Source organism: Papio anubis, chromosome 5 (genome assembly GCF_008728515.1).
Source record: "Papio anubis isolate 15944 chromosome 5, Panubis1.0, whole genome shotgun sequence".
In the NCBI taxonomy this organism is placed as follows: domain Eukaryota; kingdom Metazoa; phylum Chordata; class Mammalia; order Primates; family Cercopithecidae; genus Papio; species Papio anubis.
The window spans coordinates 139,746,319-139,773,888 of NC_044980.1; the positions used below are offsets into that span (position 1 = coordinate 139,746,319).

The 27,570-nt window shown below is 39.7% G+C and overlaps 1 protein-coding gene across 7 annotated transcripts in view; it reads right to left on the reverse strand.

The window, feature by feature from the left end:
- Positions 1 to 27,570, reverse strand: part of PPP2R2B (protein phosphatase 2 regulatory subunit Bbeta) — a 472,301-nt gene that overhangs the window by 422,544 nt on the left and 22,187 nt on the right. The window contains exon 1 of one of the 7 annotated variants that reach the window (XM_003900308.4): positions 24,443 to 24,960. The exons of 4 other annotated variants lie outside the window; for them this stretch is intronic. In XM_003900308.4, the coding sequence (XP_003900357.2) occupies positions 24,443 to 24,521 (79 nt within the window). In that variant the 5' untranslated portion in view covers positions 24,522 to 24,960. Of the gene's footprint in view, positions 1 to 24,442; positions 24,961 to 27,570 lie in introns of those variants that run through there. 2 more of the 7 variants (XM_017960017.3, XM_017960028.3) reach the window with 2 other exon arrangements.

Consider the following 27,570-nt stretch of genomic DNA (forward strand, 5'->3'; position numbering starts at 1 on the left):
CCAGTTAGAATGGCAATCATTAAAAAGTCAGGAAACAACAGGTGCTGGAGAGGATGTGGAGAAATAGGAACACTTTTACACTGTTGGTGGGATTGTAAACTAGTTCAACCATTATGGAAAACAGTATGGCGATTCCTCAAGGATCTAGAACTAGATGTACCATATGACCCAGCCATCCCATTACTGGGTATATATCCAAAGGATTATAAATCATGCTGCTATAAAGACACATGCACACGTATGTTCATTGCGGCACTATTCACAATAGCAAAGACTTGGAATCAACCCAAATGTCCATCAGTGACAGATTGGATTAAGAAAATGTGGCACATATACACCATGGAATACTATGCAGCCAGAAAAAAGGATGAGTTTGTGTCCTTTGTAGGGACATGGATGCAGCTGGAAACCATCATTCTTAGCAAACTATCACAAGAACAGAAAACCAAACACCGCATGTTCTCACTCATAGGTGGGAACTGAACAATGAGATCACTTGGACTCGGGAAGGGGGACATCACACACTGGGGCCTATTATGGGGAGGGGGGAGGGGGGAGGGATTGCATTGGGAGTTATACCTGATGTAAATGACGAGTTGTTGGGTGCTGACGAGTTGATGGGTGCAGCACAGCAACATGGCACAAGTATACATATGTAACAAACCTGCACGTTATGCACATGTACCCTAGAACTTAAAGTATAATAATAATAAAAAAAAAAAAAAGAAAAAATGCTCAACATCACTAATGATCAGGGAAATGCAAATGAAAACCACAATGTGATACCGCCTTACTCCTGTAAGAATGGCACTGGAACAGAGGTGTGTCTATTTTGTTTGGTTACACGAGTAAGTTCTTTAGTGGTGATTTGTGAGATTTTGGTGCACCTATCACCCAAGCAGTACGCACTGCACCATATTTATAGTATTTTAGCTCTCGCCCCTCTCTCTCTCTTCCCCTTAAGTCCTCAAAGTCCACTATAGCATTCTTATGCCTTTGCATCCTCATAGTTTAGCTCTCACATATCAGTGAAAACACAGATGTTTGGTGTTCCATTTTTGAGTTACTTCGCTTAGAATATAGTCTCCATTCTCATCCAGGTCACTGCAAATGCTGTTAATTCATTCTTTTTTATGGCTGTGTAGTATTCGATCATATGTATATATATCACAGTTTCTTTATCCTCTTGTTTATTGATGGACATTGGGGTTGGTCCCACAATTTTGCTATTGTAAGTTGTGCTGCTATAAACATGCTTGCGCAAGTATCTTTTTCAAATAATGAGTTCTTTTCCTCTGGGTAGATACCCAGGTGTGGGATTTCTGGATCAAATGGTAGTTCTACTTTTAGTTTTGTAAAGAATATCTACACTCTCCATATTGTTTTTCATAGTGGCTGTGCTAGTTTACATTCCCACCAGCAGTGTAGAAGTGTTCACTGTTCACTGCATCCATGCCAACATCTACTGTTTTTTGATTTTTTGAAAATTATGAGACCATGCCATAGTGACAAATGAAAACCTTAGGTTAAGAAAACAAATATTAAATACTCAAATTAAGAATGCAATCAATGGATTTAAAAGCTGCTGTACTATAGAAGTAGAGAAGATTACTGATCAGGAAGTCAGGCCAATAAGTATTTGGTCCTGGGGCTCCTTCTATTTTCAATTTCGACTTTTTCTCTTAATAACCACCCAGGCGCATGGCTTTAACTACCATCTACACCTCTCATTCTGTTCTCTTCCCAAAACTCATGGCCTATTTGATGTCACTCCATGGATGGATGATACATAGCTAAAGTTAATTTTACTCAAACAGAACTCTGATACCCTTGAATAGAGGCCCTTGAATATCTATTCTAATGTAGCAATCCAACAGTTACTAACATATTCTCCTATCCCTATTTTGTCATAGTAGTTTTAGGTGCCTGATATTTTGTTGTATTTCCTTTTTACAGTACAACTTCCCCCATTAGAACATAAGTTGCAGGCCAGGCACGGTGGCTCATGCCTGTAATCCCAGCACTTTGGGAAGCCGAGGCAGGTGGATCACAAGTTCAGGAGTTCAAGACCAGCCTGGCCAATATAGTGAAACCCCGTCTCTACTAAAAATACAAAAATTAGCCGGGCGTGGTGATAGGTGCCTGTAGTCCCAGCTACTTGGGAGGCTGAGGCAGGAGAATTGCCTGAACCTGGGAGGCAGAGGTTGCAGTGAGCCAAGATCGTGCCACTACACTCCAGTCTGGGCAACAGAGCAAGACTGTGTCTCAAAAAAACAAAACAAGCAAACAAACAAACAAAAAACATAAGTTGCACTGGAACAGAGGTGTGTCTATCTTGCTTGCTACTGCATGACCAGTACTCATAACTTAGTCTAGAACATAGTAACAAATATGAATGACAATTTGTGGAATGAACCTGAGAAGATACTCATAGCTAGACTGTACTTCCTTTTGCTTAGATGACCTGACTGGAATGGGGTTGGGAAGGTTGTAGGTGGTTTGGGATGCAGACAGATGGTGGATTGGGAGGTGATGCATCCTCATTCTTTGCTATCTATAAGCCTACATAGCAAGTCAAGCCTTCATCACAGGGATGCCACTCATATTTCCCGATTGACACCATACTTAAACTTATCCAATTTACTAGCAATCCTATCAACTCTGCCTCCAAAATAATTGATTCAATATCTATTCATTTCTTTATAGCTTCTCTGCTATTGCATTAATCCAAGCCTCTGTCCTTTCTTGTCCACCAACTGTGATAGCCTCTTATTGGTATTCCTGCCTCCTACTCTTGTTTCCCTATCATTTATCTCTACACAGCAACCAAATAGCTTAAAAATAAAAAAATTAAGTCCTTGACCTACTTTAAACTGCAAAGGTTTCCTATTACACTGAAAATAAAGCCAAGTTTCTTATCATGGTGTTTAAGGCCATATATGGCCTGGCCCCTACCTTCTATACTGACTCTGGCTTCATCATTCTTCCTCTTGCAAACTAAGCTCTAGCCACACTGCTCTGCTTTCTTTTATGCTAACAGAGTAAGCTCATTACTGCTTAAGGTCCCTTTTACTTGCTCTTCACTCTGTCTAGAAGATCCTCTCCCCTGATTTTTATATGGTTGATGACCTCACGTCCTTCAAATCTTCAGCTTCCTGGACCACCATATTTAATGGCCACTCAGTATTTCATTATCACACTATCCTGTATTATCTTCTTCACAATTTTTGTAGCTAACCTAAGTTATTTATTTAGAATATTTTTCCTATTATTGTTTGTTTTATTCATTACCATTTTCCCAGCATCTAAAATAATAGTGACCCATAATAAAATAATGACCCATAGTAGGTCCTTATTACTTATCTGTGGAATATTGCAGTGAATGACAATGAAAGGAATATACTCTCAAGCTCTCACACCACTGCTCTTCTAAATGTCACTTCTTTGGAATGAGTCCATGTTTATTTTTTCTTTACTTAAAAGGAAATAAGTAAAGTTTAAAATCCATATTTTTTTCCTTTGCCTATACCCTCTCTCTTCTTATAGAACTATTACATATTTCTTGTAATAATAATGATTGTATATGTTCAATTGACCTTTTATTCCTGTCAAGGTGCTAAATTATCTCATTTATTTATTACATCAACCCTCTGAATTAGATCCTATTATAATGTGCACTTTATAGATAAGATGTATGAGTTTTGGAATGTTTCCATTAGTTTCTCAAGACCACAAAACCAGGTAATGATAAAAAAGACTTTGAATGACTGATGACTGAAACTTTTTTAAACAACCCATTTGGTAATCAGTGATGGTGGTAGAAGGGGGAGATGTGGGGCAGGGAGGAAGAGGAAGGGAGAGAGAACACTTTATATCATGACAGCCAGATGAAACTTTGGTAGCAAACTCTGAACTCGGCTCATTTAACATCATTCCCAGAAGGAAGGTGCATTAGTTCGTTCTCACACTGCTATTGTATAAAGAACTGCCTGAGACTGGGTAATTTATAAAGAAAAGAAGTTTAATTGACTCACAGTTCTGCATGGCTGGGGAGGCCTCAGGAAACTTACAATCATGGCAGAAGGCGAAGGGGAAGCAAGGCACATCTTACATGGTAACAGGAGAGAAAGAGAGAGAGTGAGGGGAGAAGGTGCCACATATTTCAACCATTAGATCTCATGAGAACTCTATCACGAGAGTAGCAAGGGGGATTGTCTCCCCCATGATCCAATCATCTCCCCCTAGGCCCCTTCTTCAACATGTGGGGATTACAATTTAACATGAGATTTGGGTGGGGACACAGAGCCAAACCATATCAGAAGGACAAACCAAAGTCAGGTCATTCACTCTGAATCCCTTTGTCTTCTGTTAGAATAACCCTCGAATAAGTAGACTCTAAAGACTTTGAGTTCAGGAAAATCAGAAAGACTGACTTTGCTAGACCATTTAATCTTGGGGCTTAGCTTGACCCACTTATTCTGTTATCTAAGAAACAAAATTACATGCAAAGTAGAAAGTCATTTACATCTGCCAAGAAGTTTAGTTTGAAATAGGAGAGAATGGAAAGAGAAAAATAGTTAAGAAAAGTCTTAGGAAGATAAAAACCTCAAAGACCAAGAGTCTGTCTTTATATAACCAAATGTTTTGATGAAAACTAAAGGAAAAAAAAAAGTTTGTGTCTAGATAATTGATTAAAATTTTAATTTTCTACCTGGTTATTTGGTACTATAAAAATATAATCATACTAAATCACTTCACAAAGTGTTGTAATATTTGTTGCTTTTTCTCAATGAATTTTCTTAGAATTTTCATGTTCTATATTAATATTTTGTGGTATAAAGTACAGTGATTATTTTTTTAAATTTCCAACTTTCATTTTAAGTTCAGGGATACATGTGCAGGATGTGCAGGTTTGTTACACAGGTAAAAGTGTGCCATGATGGTTTGCTGCACAGATCATCCCATCACCCAGGAACTAAGCTCAGCATCTATTAGCTATTTTCTTCTTGATGCTCTCCCTCCTCCCACCCTCCACCTTCCAACAGACCCCAGTGTGTGTTGTTCCCCCCATGTGTCCATGTGTTCTCATCATTGAGTTCCCACTTATAAGAGATAACATGCAGTATTTGGTTTTTCTGTTCCTATGTTAGTTTGCTAAGGATAATGGCCTCCAGCTCCATCCATGTCTCTGAAAAGGACATGATCTCATTCCTTTTTTTGGCTGCATAGTATTCCATGGTGTCTATGTACCACATTTTCTTTATCCAGTCTATCATTGATGGGCTATCATTGATTATCCAGTCTATCATTGATTCCATGTCTTTGCTATTGTGAATAGTTCTGTAATGAACACGTACATGCATGTGTCTTCGTAACAGAACAATTTATATTCATTTGGGTATACACCTAGTAATGGGATTGCTGAGTCAAATGGTATTTCTGCTTCTAAGTCTTTGAGGAATTGCCACACTGTCTTCCACAATGGTTGAAATAGTTTACCTTCTGACCAACAGGGTAAAAGCATTCCTTTTTCTCTGCAACCTCACCAGCATCTGTTGTTTTTTTGACTTTTTAATAGTAGCAATTCTGGCTGGTGTGAGATGGTATTTCATTGTGGTTTTGATTAAATGCAATTATTTTTATGCATTTGGAGAATTAATCCTGCCCTTAAAATCCATTGAAACATAGCATTAGAAAGACATTTTGTGAAATTTAGTAATGGCTTAATTTGTGTCTAGATTAGCAAGTGATGGAAACAGCAGAGAGGAAGTATGAAAAAGAAAATCAACAAATTCTATGAAGCTATTGAAATGTGTCAGAAATTTTGCTAACCACTACATGAATTAGCTCATTTAATTCCACATTAAACCTATACAGTCTTATCATGACTCAAGTTTTTAGATGAGCAAACTGTATGCCAGAGAGGCTAAGTAACTTTGCCCAAGTTAGCATGCAGTAGAGCCCAGGGAACCTGGGCAGTCTAATGACAGCTTAACCACTCCAGCATACAACTCTTGAAGGAACCCACAGTAGCTTCAGGAAAAAAAAAATATTAATATGTGCCTAAGATAGGTAAGTCACAGCAACAGGGGCAGTGGAATCAATTGTCTGAAAGAGTCTATACCACAGGCTTATTTAGGTAACCAGTATTCAAATCAGAAAGAGCTAAAGACAGAGTGACTTCTGGCATTATGATCCAAGAAAAACTTAGCTACATGTGAGTAAATTGTTAGGCAAAAAAAAGGTAGGATGGGAACTTATCCTTGAATCTCTGAGAGAGAGAAAGGGGTGTATGTGTGTGTGTACATGTATGTATATGTATATATAGGTATGTAATTGTAAATATACATATGTATAAATATATACATAAATACATTTGTGTACTCAGGTTCTTTGTTTCCTAACATTCATTTTGGTGCTGAATGAGAATTTTACATTGGGATGTATGTGTGTGTACAAGTATGTGTTGAGTGAGCGAAACTTTTGTGTATCATGGGATATGTATCCATGCCATCTGTAGAATGGCATAGAATAGTACTGAAAACCACCAATACCCTAAGAGTGGTGTGAGGAGGGATGAGTCAGACCGGGAACAGCATTTCCTGACTGCCCACTCACAGGCACATTGCCAGAAGGTTTTATTTATTCTCCAGGTTCTAGTCTTCAGATTCATAAGAACAGATAATATTGATTTTTATGAGAATTAGAGTGATTAACCACAAGACTGTACTCTCCAGGGACTCTTTTTTATTTACCCTTGTTTACCAGCATCTAATACTCTGCCTGGCATAAAGTCAAGACCTAATAAATGTTTGTTGAGGGAATAAGTAATAAATTTATGTAATGTTTTGTATTTATTAGATCAGTTCCTGTTGTAGAGTCATTGCCCTCCTGGGTTATGGAGAAACTGGCACTCAGATTGTGTTATGGGATCCTTTCAGAACCAAGGTTCTTTGACCCATTAACAAACCCACTTCCTGGTATATTTTTTAGGGGTGTATAGAGACATTAATTCAATAAACAAGAACTTATTGAGCTCTATTATTTGAACACTATCAGAGGGAACTGGGGATGGCTCATTGAACGAGCAGGCCAAATCCTTGTTCCCATAGAGCTTACATTCTTATAAGTTAAGCAACAAAATAAGTAAATGCATAACATGAATGGGTGATAAAAGCTATGAAAAATCAGGGAAAGGAGAATGAGTTTGATGGAGGAATACTATATAGTGTCCCCCGGGGACAGAATTCTCCAGGGCCTAGAATCAATTTAATGAGAATTTTAAGTGACATTATTAAATTACATTAAACACTTCCCTTATTAGATTATATTGATAACTTTTCAAAGATTTCAACTGCACCCAAATTATAAAGTTCTTGGGAAACTATTTTCTACTTTATGTTTAGATTTCTGTTCAATGAGTGGCTGGTGGGACAAAAGGATGGCAACAATGATCAAGAAAATAAACTTCTAGAGGAAACAAGGAAGGAATTATAATAGCCAACATATTTTGGGTACTTTCCCTATGCTGGTAAACACTTTATGTTCATTATCCCAGTTTATCACCAAATGATTTCTTTGCAATAGGATTATTCTTATCTCCCCTTTATGACAAACAAGGCACAGTAAGATTCTGTAACTTGCTCAACATCACTTAGCTAGTAGGTAGAAAAATCCAGGATTGAACCCAGGTGGTCTGATCTAGGGCCAAATTATCCCCTTGTAGGATTAAGTAAACTGCCCCAGAATCCAAGTTTTCTAACTACTAAGATACACTGCTTCTTTTAAAAGTATAATGAAGTAGGAGGGCTTAAGTATTTGAGATTATTATTATTTTTTAAACAAAACTGCAAACCCCACCATGAAAAGATGCAGTATTCCATGATGACTTTTCTATTCTTTGAATACTATATTGAATTTATTCTAGCCTTTGTCCAGTCCTCTGTGCTTGCAGTTCCCTCTGCCTGGAATGCTCACCACTGGGCTCTTCGCTTTGCTGACCCTTTCCCATCAGTCAAGCCTCTGTTCAAATGCATCTCTTCAGAGATGCCTTCCCTGTCTGCCCAATTGCTGGTAGCCCATCACCCCTCAGTCACTACCATGATTTATCCTGTTGTTATGTTCTTCCCAGCCCTTGTCACTATGTTAAAAGTTACTGATGTTCCCTATGGCTATTTTCCCCTACTAATATGCAAATACCATGATGTGGGTGGCAGTATTCATTGTAATTGGTCCAGAACCTGACCTCTGCCTGTACATCACAGAGGCTTCAAAAACACTGAAGAAATGAATGCTGTCCCTTGGGTCTGAAGACCCAGATAGATCCCAGCGGGCTCTACTTCTGTGCAGGATCATGCATCTGCCCACCATCCCGTGCAAAATTAGAGTACAAGATGGGAAAAGAGATATCTGCAACTGGGGCCTGAAAAATACTTACCAATAAGCACCCAAATGAGCCACAACTGCTCAGAAACCTACCATGGAGACCATCTATGAAGCCTACTTGCAGGAGGACCAATTTGGAGTCAATTTCTGCAGTTAAGTGTATGTAAGTTCATCATTTCAATTTTATCTGAATCTCCTTGTTCATGTCTTGTTTTTAGTTCCTACCTTAATTTGGATCTAATGCTTGTCATGATTAATCAGCCATTTCCTCCCACCAGAATGTAAGATGAGAGCAGAGATCCTTCTACAGCACTGTATACTCAGTGTCTAGAAGCATGCTCAACACATAGTAGGTGCTCAAGTAATACTTAATAAAGGGATGAACAAATGACCCAACACTAAATTTCCTCTGTAGAAAAAGGCAGCTGGAAGAGCAGAATGAAACATTTATTGAGTCCCTTCCAAGCCCCAGGCACTGTTTCAGATGCTTTTATGTATCTTATTTCATTTGTTTACCCTGTTAAGTGGCAAGCTTTGAGAGTCTCACTTATAAAAAGCTAGAATTCACAGAGTGAAGATGCCTTTCTTCTTCCTTGCCATAAAATTGGGTCTTGCTGGGCAAGTGGGTTTTTAAATGAACACTGGGTATCACTGGAAGCCTCAAACTTTAATCAGTTTGGTGAGGTCTGTGCCATGACCTGATAATGCTGTTTCCAATAAATAATTATTCAAATAAATAATTTTGTATGATACCCTAGCATATCTGAGGATCAACAGAGAATTGTAATGAGAGCCTTGGCCACCACCTCACCTATAGGATCACTTCCATTTATCATCTCAGCTCTAATTTATCTGAATCAAAGTTTAAAACACAATTTCCAAACAGAAGACTAGAAATAACTGCAAATAAAGTGAATTTGAAGGAGGCTGTTCCCAGGAGGTACAGAACGCTTAGCGTAGGTCAGTCAGACAGGGACAAATGAAAGCTGGCACAGGGTCATGCTTGAGATTGGACTGGAGAAATTGTAGGAGAACCAGTTCATAAAAAATGACTGTCCCAAATCCCCAGCCCTGAGCTCAAAACACTCAGACTTGGCCCACTACTTAGTGATGCTTCAGGGGCTCAGTGTGAGCAAACATGTAACATGTGCCCTGGTCCTGAACTACCTTGTTAGGTGCTGGGTGTGAGGAAGGTAGCACTTATGAGAACATTCTTGAAGGCTTAATAACAGCGGAGAGTCTTTTCAGCTCATTCTGTGTGTAAATAGGGCCAATTTCAAAGAAAGATGAGTTTCCTTTAAAAAAAAAAAAATAGTAAAATAATAGTGCCATTACACATGCCTCCCTCAGCCACTTAAAAATACCTTGAGGCTGGTTCTCTCCTGAGGGCTTATCAAGACATATGCCTGCCATGTAGTCGATTCTTTACAGTGTATCCTTAAGGTGTTTTTCCCTCTTCACAGAGTTGCTACTCAGGTCAGCACATTGTTCTAAGGTATTCCCAGGAACCTCAGAAACAGTCAAACCACTTTGCTTGTAAGTACAGAGGCCAAAACACCACCGTGGAGCCCACAGGCTGGTTCAGTCCTCGTAGTTTACACTAATTCTCTGTGTGGTTTTGGGTAGCTCACCCGTGGTTTGGGGTTAACCTCTCTGCAAGATGGTGGGCAGGATCTAAAAAGGGCTTCCATGTCACTTCCAACTCTGGCTGTCTGACTTGATGAGGACTGTCAAGGGCCAGTGGGTGCCCTCCTCTCCTCACAGGCTACAGCAGCCATCTAGAAAATAGCTCTGTATACAGGCAAGGGAGAAAACTGACATTGTTCCTTCGCTTCTGAGTTCACCTGTAGCATCCTTCCTTTAGCAGGTCTGCAGCTATGCTCTCTCCAACTGAGACTTAGAGAACTGGGCATTATAAACAGCACATATAATCCCCTTTTCTCCACCATCGTTGTTCCCTGGCGCTAAGTCCAGAGTTTCCATACCCTGAACTAGACATGGAAGAAGGGAGGAGAGTACGCAAAGTTCAGCGGTGCCATTTTTTTTTTAAACTTTGTCATCCTAGGACAAAGTTTCTTGAAATATTATGCTTTGGGTTTTTTCCTCAAAAGGCACTGGGGTACTTCTTGAAGATGGTGATTCTTGGGCTCAGCTCAGGATCTACTGATTCAGATCTTTAGGGGGCTGTAAGTCCCCAGATCTTCATTTTCTTTATTTTTATTATTTGCTTTTCATTCATTTGTTTAACCCTTTTCTACCATATCTTCATGGTGTCTAACACCTCAGTGACAAAGCTTTGTTGATGACAGTGTGGGGGATTGCTTTGAGATCTTCTAATTAAAAGTGCCATAGGACTACCCAGATTTTTGGTTACTGAGTACAAATCTGCATTTTAAGCCAAATACTGTAGATAATTCTTATTTATGGTAGCTAACATTTGGAAACTACTATTCTAGAAAAAGGGAGACCAACTTTTAGCCTTTTGCTGCTACTAACCATGATGATTATTCATTCATCCAACAAAGATTTATCATTCACTACTATATGCCAGGTACAACAATGAGCGAAAACACAAAGAACCAGTTCTCACAAAGCTAGCAGTCTAGCAAGAGAAAGAAATGATAAACAAACACATAATATGCCAAGTAGTAAGAATATCTAGGGAGTGAGATGAAGGGTGAGTGATGGGAGGCATGCTTTTCAGACAAAGTAGGCAGGAAGGCCTGTATGTAGGATGATTGTGCAAAGACAAAAGAAGTGAGGAAAAGAACCATGCGGCTGAGGGAAGAGCGTTCCAGGCAGAGGGAGCCACAAGTAGAAAATCCCTTTCCTTTGCTATGACCTGGTGGTGTTTTGGCCTCTGTACTTACCTGCAAAGTGGTTTGACTGTTTCTGACATTCCTGGGAATACCTTAGAACAATGTGCTGACCTGAGTAGTAACTCTGTGAAGAGGGGAAAACACCTCAAGGATACACTATAAAGAATGGACTGCATGGCAGGCATGTGTCTTGATAAGCCCTCAGGAGGAAACAGAGGTGTACATCCCCCAGGAGAGGGGATGTACGTGGTCTGTTTGAAGAACAGCAAGGAGGCCAGTGTGGCTGAAGTGAGGTGAGTGAAGAGGAGAGTTAGAGGAGATCAGGGGCTAATATCTTGTAGCTTGTTTGCATTATTTCTAGGCTGCAGAATAATACTATACAGTCTGGATTGTGGAACAATGATTTGCGGTGATAATATGTTATACACCTGTTTATTAGTCTTTTGTCCTTATTTATGCTGTAACTCCTTGTTCCTGTCTGAACTCCTAAGACAACCTAAAATAGGTCTTTTGCTTGAGAATTGGGGCAAAGAGTAAGAAAGCTTTGGGAGGGAGGTGCTGTGGACTAAACTGTGTCTCCCTGCAAAGTCATAATTTGAAACCCCAACCCCCAACATTATTAAATGTGGCTGCATTTAATAATAGGGCCATTAAGGAGATAATTATGGTTAAATGAGGTTATTAGGGGTGGGACCTTAATTTAACAGGACTGGTGGTGTTTTTGCAAGAAGAGAAATGCAGAAAAAAGACCACACGAGGACTCAGTTTAGAAGGCGGTCATCAGCAAGCCAAGGAGAGAGGCCCTAGGAGAAACCAGCTTGCTGGCAACTGGATCTGAGACTTTCAGCCTCCAGAACTGTGAGAAAATAAACTACTGTTGTTTAAGCCACCCAGACTCTGGCATTTTGTTATGGCAGCCTTAGTGAACCAATACAGGACGGTAGGGCCAGGAGGTCTTCATTTAATTATTCACCCATTTACTTCCTCAGTCTTTGCTGCATGCCCAGTATGTGCAAGGCACTGTGCTACTTCTTTGCATGCATTATTTTATTTAATCTCACAGCAATACTGAAGTAAACTTTATGACCATCACCTTACAGATAAAGAAACAGAGGCTTAGTTAGGGGCAGTCAGTTGGCCAGGGGACATGTTGGAGCTTTTATTCAAACGCAGGACTGTGACAGTAAAGCCTGTGTTTTCCTTCCATCTCAGAAGCGGGAGAACAGAGGTGTGGAGCCAGCCTACCTGGGTCTAAATCCCACCTCTCCTGCTTGCTAACTATGTGACTTTGGGCAACTTAATTATCTTTCTGGGCCTTGATGTCTGCATCTGTAAAATGGGCACAATAAATGCTTTCCATTAACTAGGCTGTAATTAGCACTAAGTGAGCTAATACATTAAAACACTCAGAACAGGGCTAGCCACCTAAATGCTTATTATCACCCTGAAGTCATAGGGCCCTGCTTGAAGGAATTTGAAATCTTTAGGCTGTACAGAATATGAAAACCCTCCTCATTCTCATGTAGAGTTTTCATGTGGAAAGGGCCTCAGGTTTCTTATTTGGTAGTTCCAAGAAATAGATTTCAGTGCAATGTAAAGACTTAGGCATACTTGGCATTGTCCAGAAGTAGAATGGCCAGGTTTGAGAGGGGGTGATCTGTCTGTTGCTATCTGGTCAGGAGTGTTGCGAGGGGGTTCAGGGCTCCTGTGAAGGACTGGTATAGAAGAATTCAGAAGTCTTCTCTTGCATAGGAATTTTATAATTCTTTCTAATGGGATGGGAATAGGTGTGCTACAGGACTGGCGCAGCTCTGCTTTCCTTGCACAATATCTTTTCTTTCTTTCTTTCTTTCTTTCTTTTTGTTTTTGTTTTTTAAACTGAATTGTGTTGCCTTTAGACAGGGCTTGAACTCACAAATTCACAACAGATAGTATCATGCTTTTTTTTTTTTTTTTTTGGTTCATGCTACATGCTTAGCTTCTGCAGGAGTTTACATTTGGGGTTCCGACTCCCATGCTTAAACATCCTGTCATCTGGGTTATAGGACAATGACAAGATTATTAATTAAGGTAGATGTGGCATCCTAACCTTGGCTTGTAAGAGTGACTGTTGGTCAACTCCCCTGAGAGGGCTGCCTTGCTGTTTCTATAGGAATATATGCAACTGAGCATATGCACAATTCTTTCTGGAGGCTTTGACGCAGCAGCTATATCTTGCTGAATAAACATGATATGAAAACATTCTTAGTGGTTCTGTCCTAAGACTGCCTTTCCTTTTCTTCCAAACATCATGCTCTTGTAAGTGGTCTGCCTGGAAGAGCACACTCACCCCTATGCCTGGAATGTTTACTGCTACTTCCAAACAGAACAGAATGTGTTTCTGCCACTGCTCATTGAGAATAAAAAATTCTTTGTCTGGATGTCAAGACAATAAACAGGTTTCCATGTTTATAAGCAGTTCTATTCAGATACAGTCACAGATAGACATTCAGGAATTTGAGGGCACACCTACAGCCATTTACAACTCTACATAATGTAACAGTAAGGACTGTTTCTAGTGACCACTTATCTCTGTTTTGTGTGTTCTACCCCTTAAAATATATTCATGTACTGCATAATGACATTTTGGTCAATAACCAACCACATATACGATGGCGATTCCATAAGATTTTCAAATTGTATTTTTAGTGAAGCTTTTCTACGTTTAGATATGTTTAAATATGGAAATACTTACCATTGTGTTACAATTGCCCACAGAATTCAGGACTGTAACATGCTGTACAGGTTTGTAACCTAGGAGCAATAGGCTATACCATATAGCCTGGGTGTGTAGTCAGCTCTATGATGTAGATTCATGTAAGCACAGCCTATATTTCCCCAATGATGAAACTGCCGAACATGCATTTCTCAGAACATATTCCCATCATTAAGCGACGCATGACTGCGTGCTAATCCGCTCTTAGCTCTTCTAATGTATTTTCCTCACAGCAGTCACACAAATCTTTTCATGCAGCAAATATGATATTTTCTTTTTTTAAAAATGTACACCCCTTGATAATTTACAGTTGTTCTCTGGCTTAAGATGAAACTCTGTAATTTACGTTACAGAGGCACACAGGGTCACATCACTTGATAGCCTCATTTCCACTGTACCCCATGTTGGTCTCTGTGCTCCAGCTACAATGACTTTCCCTCAGAATCTTGCTTTCACCATGACCCTCTGGGGACTGGAACTTGCAAATGTACTCTCCTTTGCCTAAAATATCCTCTTTCTCATTCTTCCTAGTTAAGTTTGACTCATCCTTCAGATCTCAGCTCAAGTGACACTTCTTTAGGGAAGCTCTCCTGATCTTCCTGTGCATAACAAAGCCTCATTAGATCTTGTCCTAATGTCATATCCTCTCCATTGCTGCATTTGTCACAGTTTACATTAATTTATTAGGTTAATTTATTTGCCTACCATAATAGCAGGACCCATACCTATTTTTACTACCTGTGAACCCATCGCCCAGCTAATATCTGACACATAATAGAGATGTTCTTTATGTGTGTGTTTGTATTTTTTGAATAAATGAATAAATAAATGAATAACTGCTCTTGCAAGGCGGTTCACAGAATACTGAATTTGCTCCCAAAATTTCCGAAAAAGTGACATTCTCATGTATCAACAATAAGATCCAGAGCAGGCTTTCATACATATCTTCAAAGTCATACATTTATTTGCCTCCTGTTTGCTTTTTCTACTAACTGTGCTTTTGCAGACACTTTTGAAGATAAAGGCCTTGGCCCTCTCAGCCCATCTTTTCTCTCGGTTCAGTCTGCCAGTGAGGAAACAATGACTCAGAAAACTAATGAGCCAGTCTCTCTAACGATGGCAGTGATTTCACTGCCGGTGATTTTTCTATTAGATTTATAAAATTGAGTCAAAATGAAGGAATTGCCTTGGGGCGCAAAAACCAAAGACAAAAAATAGATCCAGAAACACAAATCAAAACAGCACTGATCAGTGTGTGTTACAGGCAAACACCAGTGAAGGTGATGTAGGTTGAAAGAGTTAAAGAATGAAAACAGGAGCCTCTTTTGCTGGGAACAAGCAAAGTGGGAGGAACCCCAGATTTGCAACTGAAGAAGTTTGATGTCATGCTGGTAAGATCCAGATCTGTCAGTGTAAGTACAGGTGCCATCTATTAGGTGGCTACCAGGCACATTGCATTCAATGTCTTGATTCTTACAATTAAACATGGAAAGGAAGCATTATTACTTCTATTTTAAAGTTGAAAAAAAACACACTCAGAGGATAAATCACTTTAAGTCATAATTAGAACTCTAGTTTATCTGATTCCAAAGTGAAAGGCATTTGGAACCAAATATTTCATCTCACAAGTCCTCCCTCACTCTTTTCACCTGTAAGATGTGGATAATACCATGCAGACTTGGGATAATCATCCTCCTGTGATAACACAGCGAGAATGCCTGGTGCTCAGTTAGTTTTTATTAAACTTGAGTATCTGTTCTTCCTCTGCTGAGTTCCTTGTGGATTATATTAGAAACTCCTGAAAATGGGTTACCACTTCTAATTTAATATGGGAAGATTTAAGAGGGGGATATACTTCCCAAAGCACATATCCCTTAATCTGATGCCAACACCACCAAGTTTCATTATATTGTCGTTTGACTCTGAGGCATAGCAGGATTAGTCAATTTCTCAAGGGGATATCACGTGTGAAGAGGACTGGAATCTAGATGACTCTGAACTGCAGGCCCAGGATTCTTCCTATCAGCATGTTGTATCAAAACACACAAGTGTAGAGAGGGATAGGGAGAGATTTGTTAAAGGACACGCATTTATAGCTGGATAGGAGGGATAAGTTCCAGTGTTCTATACCACTGTATGATGACTATAGTTAACAATAATATATTAGCTTCAAATATCTGGGAGGAGTATATTAAACATTTCTAACACAAAGAAAGGATAAGTGTTTGAGATCATGAATATGCTAATTACCCTAATCTGATCACTGTTCATGGTAGGTGTCAAAACATCACTACATATGCCATGAATATGTACAATTATTTGTCAATTTTTTAAAAATTTCTTAAACTCCACCCCCCAAAATGTACAGAGACCAAGAACTGATTTCCGGGCCCTCTACTAATATAAAGAGTATTAATAATAGCTAATTTTTATTAAGCTCTTAATTTGCACTGGGTAATACACATCTACTTGGTATGAATGATCACATTTACTCACCAAAGCAATTGTCTGATATATGCAACATTTCCCTCCCTTTTTATAGATGATAAAATTAAAGGCCAGGAAATAAAATGACTTTCTGTATATTAGGTAGATGCTTTCGCCAATACTTGAATATAAACTCTTGAAGCAAATTCACAGCTACCTTGAAGCAAATAAGTGCTCAACATAGTTTCACTGAACTCTTAGGTAGATGACAGTGCCTTGATTCTCCCCACGGCAGGCACTTTTCTGCCAGATATCAGAAGCCTTCACCAAAAGTAACCTCTTTTCAGCTGCAGACTTACTGTCATTTTAGAGAGATTTTCTCCCAGAGCCCTTCCCTTGAGCTTTTAGTATATTTCTCTACCCTGGCCATTGCTGAGTTCTTACCTCTGACTGTAGAGAAGATTCACTTGGGGAAGCTTAAAAACTGAGATTCCGGGGGCCCAGTTCCAGGGGATGTAATTCAATAGGGCTGTGGTAGAGATAGCTCCTTGTATTTGCCGAGGTGATTCCCATGCATAGCCAGGGTTAAAACCTGTTAGAGTTGTGTGTGTACGCCTTTTTCCCTCTTGCTAGTCACTGTACCTTAAAGTACAGATGAGTGTTTTTTTTCTTTTAATTATCCATGTGCTAAGAACAATGCCTGAAATGTTGTAGGCAGTCTTGTAGGGCAGCAGAGAGCCTGGACTCCGGACTCAGGCAGTGTGGGTACACACCCTGATCTATCACATTTTGGCTGGGTGGTTTTTGATAGGTTACTCAGTCTTTTTGTGCCTTATCTGCTCATCTGTAAAATAGGGAAAATGAATAGTACTTATCTCATCATATTTTTGAGAGATAGTAACTGTAAAGTACTTAGCACAAGGCCTGGCAAGTAATGAGCCTACAATAAATGCTAGCTTTGTAGGTAAGCAAAACATTTAATGGACTATCCTTTGTTATTGCTGTGGTGAATGCAGTGGGAAATATGAAAGAAGAATGTGACGCCCCATTCGTTGACTATTCACAGCCATTATGCTAGGTGTTTTACAACACTTTTTTTCACTCTCATAACAATACTTCGATATATTATCATTAGAGAAGGAAATACACCAGTTGAGTAATGGAAGGTCATCCAGCAGGTAATTAAGAGTGCTGAGATTGGAATTCAGGTTTGTCTAGTTTTGAAACCCATTTCCCCCACTTTATTCCTAAGACTTAATGTAAACATTCCCTCATATATTCGTGCTTTCAATCCACAAATATTTATTATATGTTTGATATGTGGGAGAAACTGTTCTGCCTACTGGAGATATAGAAATGTACAAAACAGAGAAAGCCTCCGCTTTCATGTCACGTACATTCTATAGTGGGAAAGACAGGCAACAAACAAGTTAAGAGATGTATAACAGGTCAGGTAAAGATAAGTGCTGTGAAGGAAAAATAAACAGGGTAAAAGTAACCGGGGGTGGGAAAGGAGGCAGAGAGAGACAGAGAGAGAGAGAGAGAGAGAGAGAGAGAGAGAGACTCTTGAGAGAAAGGGAGTGAGCATGTGTGTGTGTAATATTTTACATAGGAAGGCCAGGAAAGGATGCTCTGGTGAAGAAACATTTGAGTGATGGATGTGATAAGATGCAATTGGATTCCTGATATTTTTAAGAGGTGAAGCCCAAAGGATTTACCACAGAATAGGAAGAATGATATGAGAGAAAGAAGGAAATTGAGGCCGGCTCCAAGGTTTTTGGCTTGAGTCTCCAGGAGAACAGAGTTCCCTCTTACTTCCTAGGCTGGAGAAGAATTCTGCACAAACAGGGGTTTTTTTTCAGGAGGGAAATCAACAGGTCTGTTTTGAGGTCTCTACTATGCATCTGATTGGAAATGTTGGCTAGGAAGCTGGACGTACAAGTCTGCAGTTTAGGGGAGAGATTGGAGCTGGATATAGAAATTAAATCAATGATATATAAGCCCATAGGAGTGGATGAGATCACTTATGAGCAAGTATATGTTAAGGAGAGGACTGATTCCTGGGCTTCAATGTTTACAGGTTAGGAAGATGATAAGGAACTGGCAGGGAGTCTGAGACTGCAAGGGAGAGAGAAACAGAGAGAAAGAGTGGGTCTTGAGGCCAAGACAAGAAACCCCTTCAGGAAGGACAGAGCAATCATCTGTCGGTGTTGCTGAGGGCTGCAGTGGGAAGAGGACTGGAAAAGCATGACTGGACTCTGCAGTGTGGTGGTCATTGGTGACTCTCACAAGTGCAATTTTGGTGGCATGATAGAAAGCGCAAATCAGAGGAGCAGTGGCAACAGTGAGCGTGGATGACACTTTCAAGCCATTTTTCTGAAAAGAGGAGCAGGTGATGGGGCAGCAGGTGAAGGAAGATACAGGCTCGTGAGATCAGTGTTTAAAATGAGATGATTTATAGCATGTGTGTGGACTGTAAAACATGACCCTGTAGAGAGAAAAACCTTGGTGCTGGCAGAGTGGGAACAAGTGCAGGAGTGATGTGCTTGGGTAAGACAGAGGGGAGGTGACCCGGCTTAAAGTGGAGGCTTGGCCTTAGATGAGAGCAGGGATAATTTATGCATTGTATATACAATTCAAAAAATATGTTTCAGACGTAAAGCGATATCAAACAATGTAAGGTTTTTGCCTTACTTAATTCTTACAATAACTCCTTGAGTTGAGCATTACTATTTCTATGTTACAGAGAAATGCTGTGCGCACTTGGAAAAGACTTTAAATGTAGGTGTGCATTTATAAGATGAGAGAGATGGATGAGAAAATGAGTAGTCAGGGAAAGCTGTGGGTGGATGTGCGTTTGACGTGGGCTATGAAGAGTGGGTTGGTTCTAAATATGTGAAGGGGACTGAGAAGAGAATTTCAAACACTTGAAAAATAAAAATCCATAAATATGAAAAAGGCACAAAATATAGTAGTAATGAATCCATTCTTAGCATGTACCCTGGAACCAGACTGCATGGGTTCTAATCCTAGCCCTTGCATTTAACAGCTGTGTCAACTTAGACTAGTTATTTAACTTGTCTGTGACTTGGTTTTCTCATGGATAAAATGAGGATAACAGTGTTGACCTTATAGAATTGTTAGGGATACACACACACACACACACACACATCCATACCTACATTGATATACACATGGTAAAATTGTGCCTAGCAAATAGTATGCGTTCTATGTTTTACTTATTCTTGTATTATTATTATTTATAATATAACAAAGAATTAGAAAAATGTGATGCTATTTTTCCCTCTGTGTGTGTGTGTGTGGACTTCCAGCAAACACGCTTCCAGTGTCACTAAGATACTTGCTTTAAGATATGTCCTCCTCTTGAAGGAGCATTGTTGATAGAATATGGGTCAGTTTGTTTATTCACTCTCCCATTGAGTCCTTCATTTAAGAAGGATTTCTTGAGCATCTACTCAGAGTCAAGCTCTGTACTAAACCAAGATGCCAAGACTGAAGATGAGTAGGGCAGAATTCCTGTGCACAAGTTGCTGCTGGCCACTCAGGAGACAGACATGTAAACAGACTGTTTCAATGTAATCTGAAGGCTGTTCTCATACTCAGAAGGAAATGTGCAGTGTGATATAAAGATTAAGAGTACCGATTTGGGATTCAGAGAATTTGGACTTGAGTCTTGGCTCTACCACTTCACTAGCTGTGGTCCTGAGTAGGTTGCATCCGAGTCAGTTTCCTCATCTATATACATGGAGATAATGGCGTTTAATAAGAGAGACTGTTGTGAGGAGCAAATGAGATGGCACAGGCACAGCCCTTAGCACACAGCCAGTGTTCCACAGGGTCCATGGTGCAGAAGCTGCTGCTTCTTATTTCTTCTTTCCACTCTTCTTGTGGTTTGTGTGACTCATAATAACAACTTCATTTTTGGAGTTGTTGAAGACATCTTCCTAGAAAGACTTGACTCAAGCTGAGTTTTCAAGCATGGAGAGAGATTTGCAGCATGGAAATGAGAGAAAGACAATTTTGGGAAAGGAAGAAGCACGTGGCAAGTCACACTACCCTTGTCCCTTTAGGAAAAGAAAGTGTCCCTACTGATTTGTTAGATAACAATAACAGGCCCTCCACTGCCTGGTGCCAAATTAGATCCACCAGAAAGTATCAGGCAAGGTTCCTTATACTTCACTGACTCTCTCTTTTCTGTTTTGTTTCTTTTTTTTTTTTCAGATGGAGTCTCACTCTATTGCCCAGGCTGGAGTGCATTGGTGTGATCTCGGCTCACTGCAACATCTGCCTCCCAGGTTCAAGTAATTCTCCTGCCTCAGCCTCCTAAGTAGCTGGGACTACAGGTGCCCACCACCACACCCAGCTTAAATGGCTTCTTTATAGCTATGATTGGAATTTTGTTTCTGCAATTCTGATACCACTTCTGTGGATGAATCCTCCCCTACCAAGGGGAAGGTGTTATGTGCTTCGTTAATGAGGTCCACAGAGAAGGAAGTCAGTCCAATCCTCTTCGCAAAACCTGATTATGGATCTGCACTATTTGGTCCCCCTGGCTTCTGTTTGTATCTTCTTATTTCAAGTTAAAGAACACTATAATAAAACTAGTTCCTTAAAGTATGGTTACAGAAAGCTCCCCAAGCCACAATGATAAAAACAATTTTTGTGCATGTAGGTGTGAATGCTTTTCAGAATATTTTTCACATATGGTTTTGGAAATTTATCCATACAACAGCCTTGGTATTTATCATCTTTCATTCAACAAAAATTTACTAAGCACCTATAATGTGCCTGGTATTGTTCTGGTTCTGGAGGTATGACAGTTACACATGGGTCCTGCTTCCAGTGCAGCAGGGAGGCAGACACTAACAAGTCACATTGGTTTCCCCATAATGACAAATTAGGGTAAGTGCTTTGAAGTAAGAAATCCAGTTCTTAAAGAACTGTGATCAGCTGAGGGTCAGGATTGCTTCTGAGTTTGAGCTGAGAGTTGAAGGTTGGAATTTACAAGGCAAGGGGGCAGAAGGAAAAGAGAAGCAGCCCAAAAGTCTATGGTGGGAGGGAGAATGTTGAGGAACCGAAGAAGGCCTGTGTATCTGGGGGTCAGGCAAGATAGAGTATATTTGACACCAGTCAGGAAAGTCAGGCAGGGTCAGAATATGCAGATCCCACAGGCCACAAAACCACAGAGAGGTTTTAAATGTGAGTTTTTGTGTTTTAGAGTGTGGGGTGGTAAGATAATCATATTTTTTAAAAATTATTCTGACAGCTACATGCAGAACCAAATCTCCATCTAATGGATGAAAAAGCAGCCTTGAGGGCTCAGAGTGAGGGAGGAAAGGGAAAAGGAACCAATAGTTGTGAACCATATATTGCTGATTTACCTTATATACAAATCTGTTTCTATATATAATGTGCTTAGATAATGCCTTTGATACACTAAATACAAGTGAACGCTGGTTATTACTATTATTATTATCACCCTGGTATTTCATTCTGAATGTATTTTTTTGCAACTATCCTGTGGAGTATTGTTATATATATTTTAAAATGAGGAAACTAAGACTCAGAGACGTTAAATAACTTCTCAGTATCTCTCAGTTAACATGTAACAGAGCTAAGATTCAAAGCCTATGGCCTTCCTGAATTAAAAAAAAAATGATAAGGAGAAGTTGGGAAGACAAGCCAAGTTTTCTAATTAGGATGGTTCTATCCCCTAAGAAGCCCAGAAATTGTTGAAACTCTTAAATTTGTTCTAGAGTTTCTCTTAAGGAGATTGTTTGGGTTATTTGTATTTATTTGACTTTCACAGAGATATTCACACATTATTCATTCTGCACCTTTTCAAATTAATAAAATGTGAAGTTCACAGCCATATTTTTTTCTAGTATAGACTACAGGGTGACACGATTGACAATGATATAAACACACACACACACACAAACACAACCTCAGGCGTATTCTGATATTTTTTTCCCCAGACAAACTTTAAGTAAGTATAACTAGTTTCTGGTGACACAGTGATGTGTTTGAGGAAACCATTCATTGCTTAAGGTAATGTGAAAAATAAAGCAAACTTCAATATCTAAGAAAACGCATGGGCATGGGACTCAAAAACAGACGGCACCTATCATGTGCAGAGCATTACGAAGAACTTTATTCAATGGTCACATTTCATCTCAGCATCCTTGTTATAGCTAAAACTGGGCATAGAGCAATTAAGTGACCTGGCACTGCTTGCTTGGCACCTTGGCACATAACTCATGTCTTTTCCACTGTGTCCCAGAGCCTCCTCCATGATGTTAATGTTTGACAAATGCTATTTTCCTTACCCATTGTCTTTATTAGGTTTACAACAAATTTAAATACATGCCATTCTACCCTCCCATCCTGAAATCTGGTGATCGTGGGTGAAGCAGAAATTGTTTTGACATAAGCAAAATGGGGTTTCCATTTTAATGAAATAAATCAGTGAAATTCAATTTTCACAAACAACTTTAAAAGTTCTTGTTGTTGCAGTGTTTTTTTTCTATATGATATAGGATGTTTCGTCTGATTAATACACAAGACAGCAACTGAGTAGACCAAGAGTTTAAATTTTCAAAGTCTAAGCAGGCAGGAGAGGACAAGAGAACCAATCAGAAATACAAAAGTCATCTAAGCAGTTTCTCTATGGCTTTAGATCTTTAGTATTGGAAAAGTTCTCCGGGAGATTTTGGTCCCTGCCATTCTTTCATTCCTCTCCTCCCCTCAATATGGATAAGGACTTACTAAGTTTCTCTCCACAGGGAAGAAAAGATTTCTCAGTGAACCATTTCCTTTTGCCATCAATACATTTTTAAAGGGAAATATCCAACTTAAAAAAAAATCTATGAGATATCAATATCTAGGAAAAATATCACCCTCAGTCTCAATTCAAGGGTGATCCCAAATGTTTACTCCCTTTCATGAAGGTACTGATAAAAAATTACCTTATGGTATAATACATGCTTCCTTCATTTTAAACACACAGCGCCCAATCTCAGGATTCTACTTGGAGGATGAAAACAAGAGCGGGTTTTCAGAACAAGCTTGTCACCAGCTCAGTTCCAAGACAGTGTGGCTAGACATGAGTTGGAGTCACAGCACCTCACCATCCTCAACTCTTTTCAATCAAATACCACTAGCAGGACAATCCTTAAGCCTTAAAAATGCCCAGCCAGTTGCTTTTCTTGAAATTGTTCTTTTTCTAGGATATGTCAGATCTAAAACACAGGCAAATCACATATAGAAGGCATATAACCAGCTTCTGACTATAGAAATGTTGAATTCTGTAGTGCTTAGTTGAAGGGGAATTGCCAGAATGTTTGCAAGGCACACATACACGTATGCATAGCATGCTAGGTTAGAAGGCAGCAGAGAAGGTCCCCAGAAAAAAACAGGAACTGGGGAAGGTGTAGAAGGCTCAGCCTACCCTCTCTTTAAAGTATTAACTTAGGACCCCCAGAAACCACATTTCCTGTAGGTGCCAAAAGTCAGCTGTGTTCTTACCGCTCTGTAACACAAGTACAGACTCCAAGTGAACCAATCCAACAATCAACAGTCCCTAGTGATGTACTAAGCTAATTCTATTTTGCTAATTGCTTTCTTGGGCATGGACCAAGTTATCAAACAGACAGTGACAAAACAGAGAGCTCGGAAAGATGTATGTGGCAGCACCTACTGATTTTTTTTTCCTTGACACGAGTTCCAATGACTTGTTTGCATGGTAAATGAAACAAGGAAAATTGGCAAAATATTTCTGAGTTATTTTCCAATTAGCTGTGTCAGCTTTGAGATTACCTTTGCAACATTATTCTGCTTTTCAGAAAACACTTCCCTTTCCTTGTACAAGACAGACTGATTTTAGAAGCAGATCTAAGTCTGTCGGATACAAGCTTTTGCCAGGAATGACAGTCACCTAGTAGCTACAGAAAGCAGCATCAGCAGAACCTGTGGGAAGTCAGACACCAGCCCACTTTTCCCACCCACCCAGATACTCTCCCTCTCTGGTCTGTACCTTCTGTGTGGCAGCTGGAAGAAAGGATGGTGTTCGGAGGTCTGAAGATGTAAGGCAGGTAACGAGAGAAGCATTTCATCTTCCAAATAAAAAATAAAAATCTACATAAAAAAACAGTCTCCTGAATCCATAAGGATTCTCTCGGCCTTTTAAGCTGGCTACATCACCAATATGTTTATGTAGGTTCTTTCCCAGATTTGCAAAGCTGGGGTGCCCGAGGAATAACTGGCGATGGGTCCCATTTTGCCATCAGCACCGGGAAGCACTGCCTTACATTTCTGCATGCAGCTCAAACTCAGAAGCCCCCAAGCAAGCCGGGATATAGCCTCTTCATTGGCTGAAGCTCCTCCGAGCAGGATTTGCTGAGTAAGTCAGTCCTGCCTGTAAACACACGCTGAAATGCTCTGCCTGAAACCTCTACCTTTTCCCATGTGGTGAGTTTCTCTTTTCGCAAGAGAAATCCAGCAGGATATGGGAGTAGTGAGGATAAGTGACCATCTCTTATTTAGCTGAAAGATCAGATGAAACAAAGACAGCATAGTGTTCCGCCCTGGAGAGAGATGGCTGTTAAAAGGAGCTACCCGTAATGCCATGGATCTCAGGAATATTAAAGTACAGTGCAATGAAATGGGTCTCTGTCCTTGCTTAATCTAGATTTAGTTCTATTTTTTAAAATACTAAAGCCCAAACAATAGGACCATTTATCATTTAGGTGAAGCCCAAAGCTGGGTTGAGTAGTCGGTGACAGAGGGCTAACACAGACAGATTCTGTGCTCCACTGCTGTCTCTTTCTTCCCCTGCCAGCCTTAACAGCGAAGCAATAACTTAGTTCTGAGTTATTCACTCTCCAAATAGAAAGCCACAACACAGGAATAGAGACTAAACCCAAAGGAACTGACCCTTCATCAATCCATGTACCCTGATGGCATTAAAAAACATAGAAAAACTAAGTTGATCCAAGGATTACACAGCTTTACCAAAACTCTGAGATTTCAAATGAGAGAGAGAGAGAGACACAGAGACAGACAGAGACAGACAGACTGATATTATTTAAGGACATGACCAACCACAAGGTATAAGTAATTTGGGATGGGGAATTGGTTTGGTTTTGGCCCATGAAATAATAATGACTTTGGAAACCCTATCACTGGAAGGCAAGAAAGCACAGGGCTTCAGTTTGGGGTTTATAAAATCTGTCAAAGACACTATTGTATATAATGAAGAGGAAGAGACAAATGTCCTTCATGCTGCATTCAGAGGCACAAGGAAATGATTTAAATGTCCATAAAAGAAAACCAACATTTTCCTGAGTAAGATTTTTAAAAATAAAATAAAAGTGTTCCTTGAAAATCTGATGGAAAAATATTTAAGCCTTTATGGGCTCTCTTCCTTACAAAAATATTTAACTCAGCATTGGAGAAATGTGCTGGTCTCCCCAGGAGGGAAAAAACAAAGTCATTAGAGTGCCAGAACAGCCCATGGTCATGTCAATCCATTCCCCCACCAGTATGCCACTTCTCTGGCTCTTGGACTGTTATGACATGCTGACAAACTGCTGGCAGAGTCGGGCCATTTAGTTCTGCAATAATCATATAACCTCCTTAGACCCAGGACTTGGCAAGGTAGGGCCATCCTAAGTAAGGTGCTGTTTAAACAATGCCTAAGTGGTCTGGTTTGTTTGCGTGAGTAATTTCAAACTCGCAACACAAGAGTATATGCAGGAGTGTCTTCCGAAGAGATACTTCATATCTAACCTCTGGCCCGCAGGGTGAGAGTGGAAGGAGTGTGGGCTTTGGGTTCAATTTGACCCTGACAGTTTACATTCCAGTGCATTCACTTGGTGGCCAGGTAGAAATGAACAAACTTTAACACTGCAAACCTCAGTTTCTCCATCTATAAAATGGGAACAATAGCAAGGTTTTCCTCATGTATTCTTGAAAGAAGTGAGACAATAAGCATAGAGATCTGGCACATTGCAGGCACGTGATAAGCTACCAGTGTTGCTGCTATTAGCCTTCTCTGAGCTTCTGTGCCATGCACCAACCTAAGAGTAGTGGAAGAGGGGATGTGCTTAAGAGGAGTGATGCTGCAGTTAGACAGCCAGGGTTTAATCCTGCCTTAGACATTGACTTACTGTGTGATCTTGGGCAACTTACTTAACATATGTTAGCCTCATTACAGGCCTAACAAGGATAATAATAGAATCTTAAATGATATTGTTGAGGACACAATAGGATAGTTCATATAAACGGCTTAGCTCAGCGTCTAGTACATTGTAAGTGCTTCCTAAGTTTAATTACTATTGTCTATAACAGTAGTACCAGCCCTTAATTACGGCATATTACTTTATTTACTTACCTATCTTATCTAAATAATGAAAGTTCAAACTCTTGAGGGGAAGATCAATGTCTAATTCATCTTTATATTCCTTCTGCCTCACCCAGTGCCTGCACAAAGTAGATAGTAAATATTAGGTGAGTAAGTGAATGGATGAATGGATAAATCAATATATATGGATAAAGCTTCTGGAAGATATTTTGTACTTTTTATGTGTGTGTGAAGGTCCTTTACAGCACAAATGAAGTGGATTTGAGCCTATCATAAAACTGGAATAGATCATTCAAACAAAGGCATTATGGAATTTTTAGATAGACATGCTTCAACTTTAATTGTGTATTTCAGTCTTAAATAAATGGTAGGCACTTAGTGAATACTTTCTAAGTCAATAGTAGGCACTCAGTAATTACTTCCTGAGTGAAAAAAAGACTCACTGAGGATTATAGCCATAGCTATCCACAAAGAACTCAATAAAAACAAAACAGAACAGACAAAATACTGTCTTCTCCATTAGAAGCAAAAAAAAAAGAAATGAGACTAGACCTCAAGTCCCAAATAGGCCTCTCCAAACCATCCAATACCTCTTGACCTCAACTGAAAATATGTTTTCAATTCAAATCTGAAATGATTGATCTAGTGTAAGGCCTAGGCACCTATCTACTCATATGCAGAATGGGCAAGAGGCAGAAAAAACAAATTTGAAATTTCTTTGGACAGGTGAATCTGCTGCAGGTAGTTTGCACTGCACCATTTGAACTGCTTCAGTGTGCTTCTTGTCTATTTGATTCTCT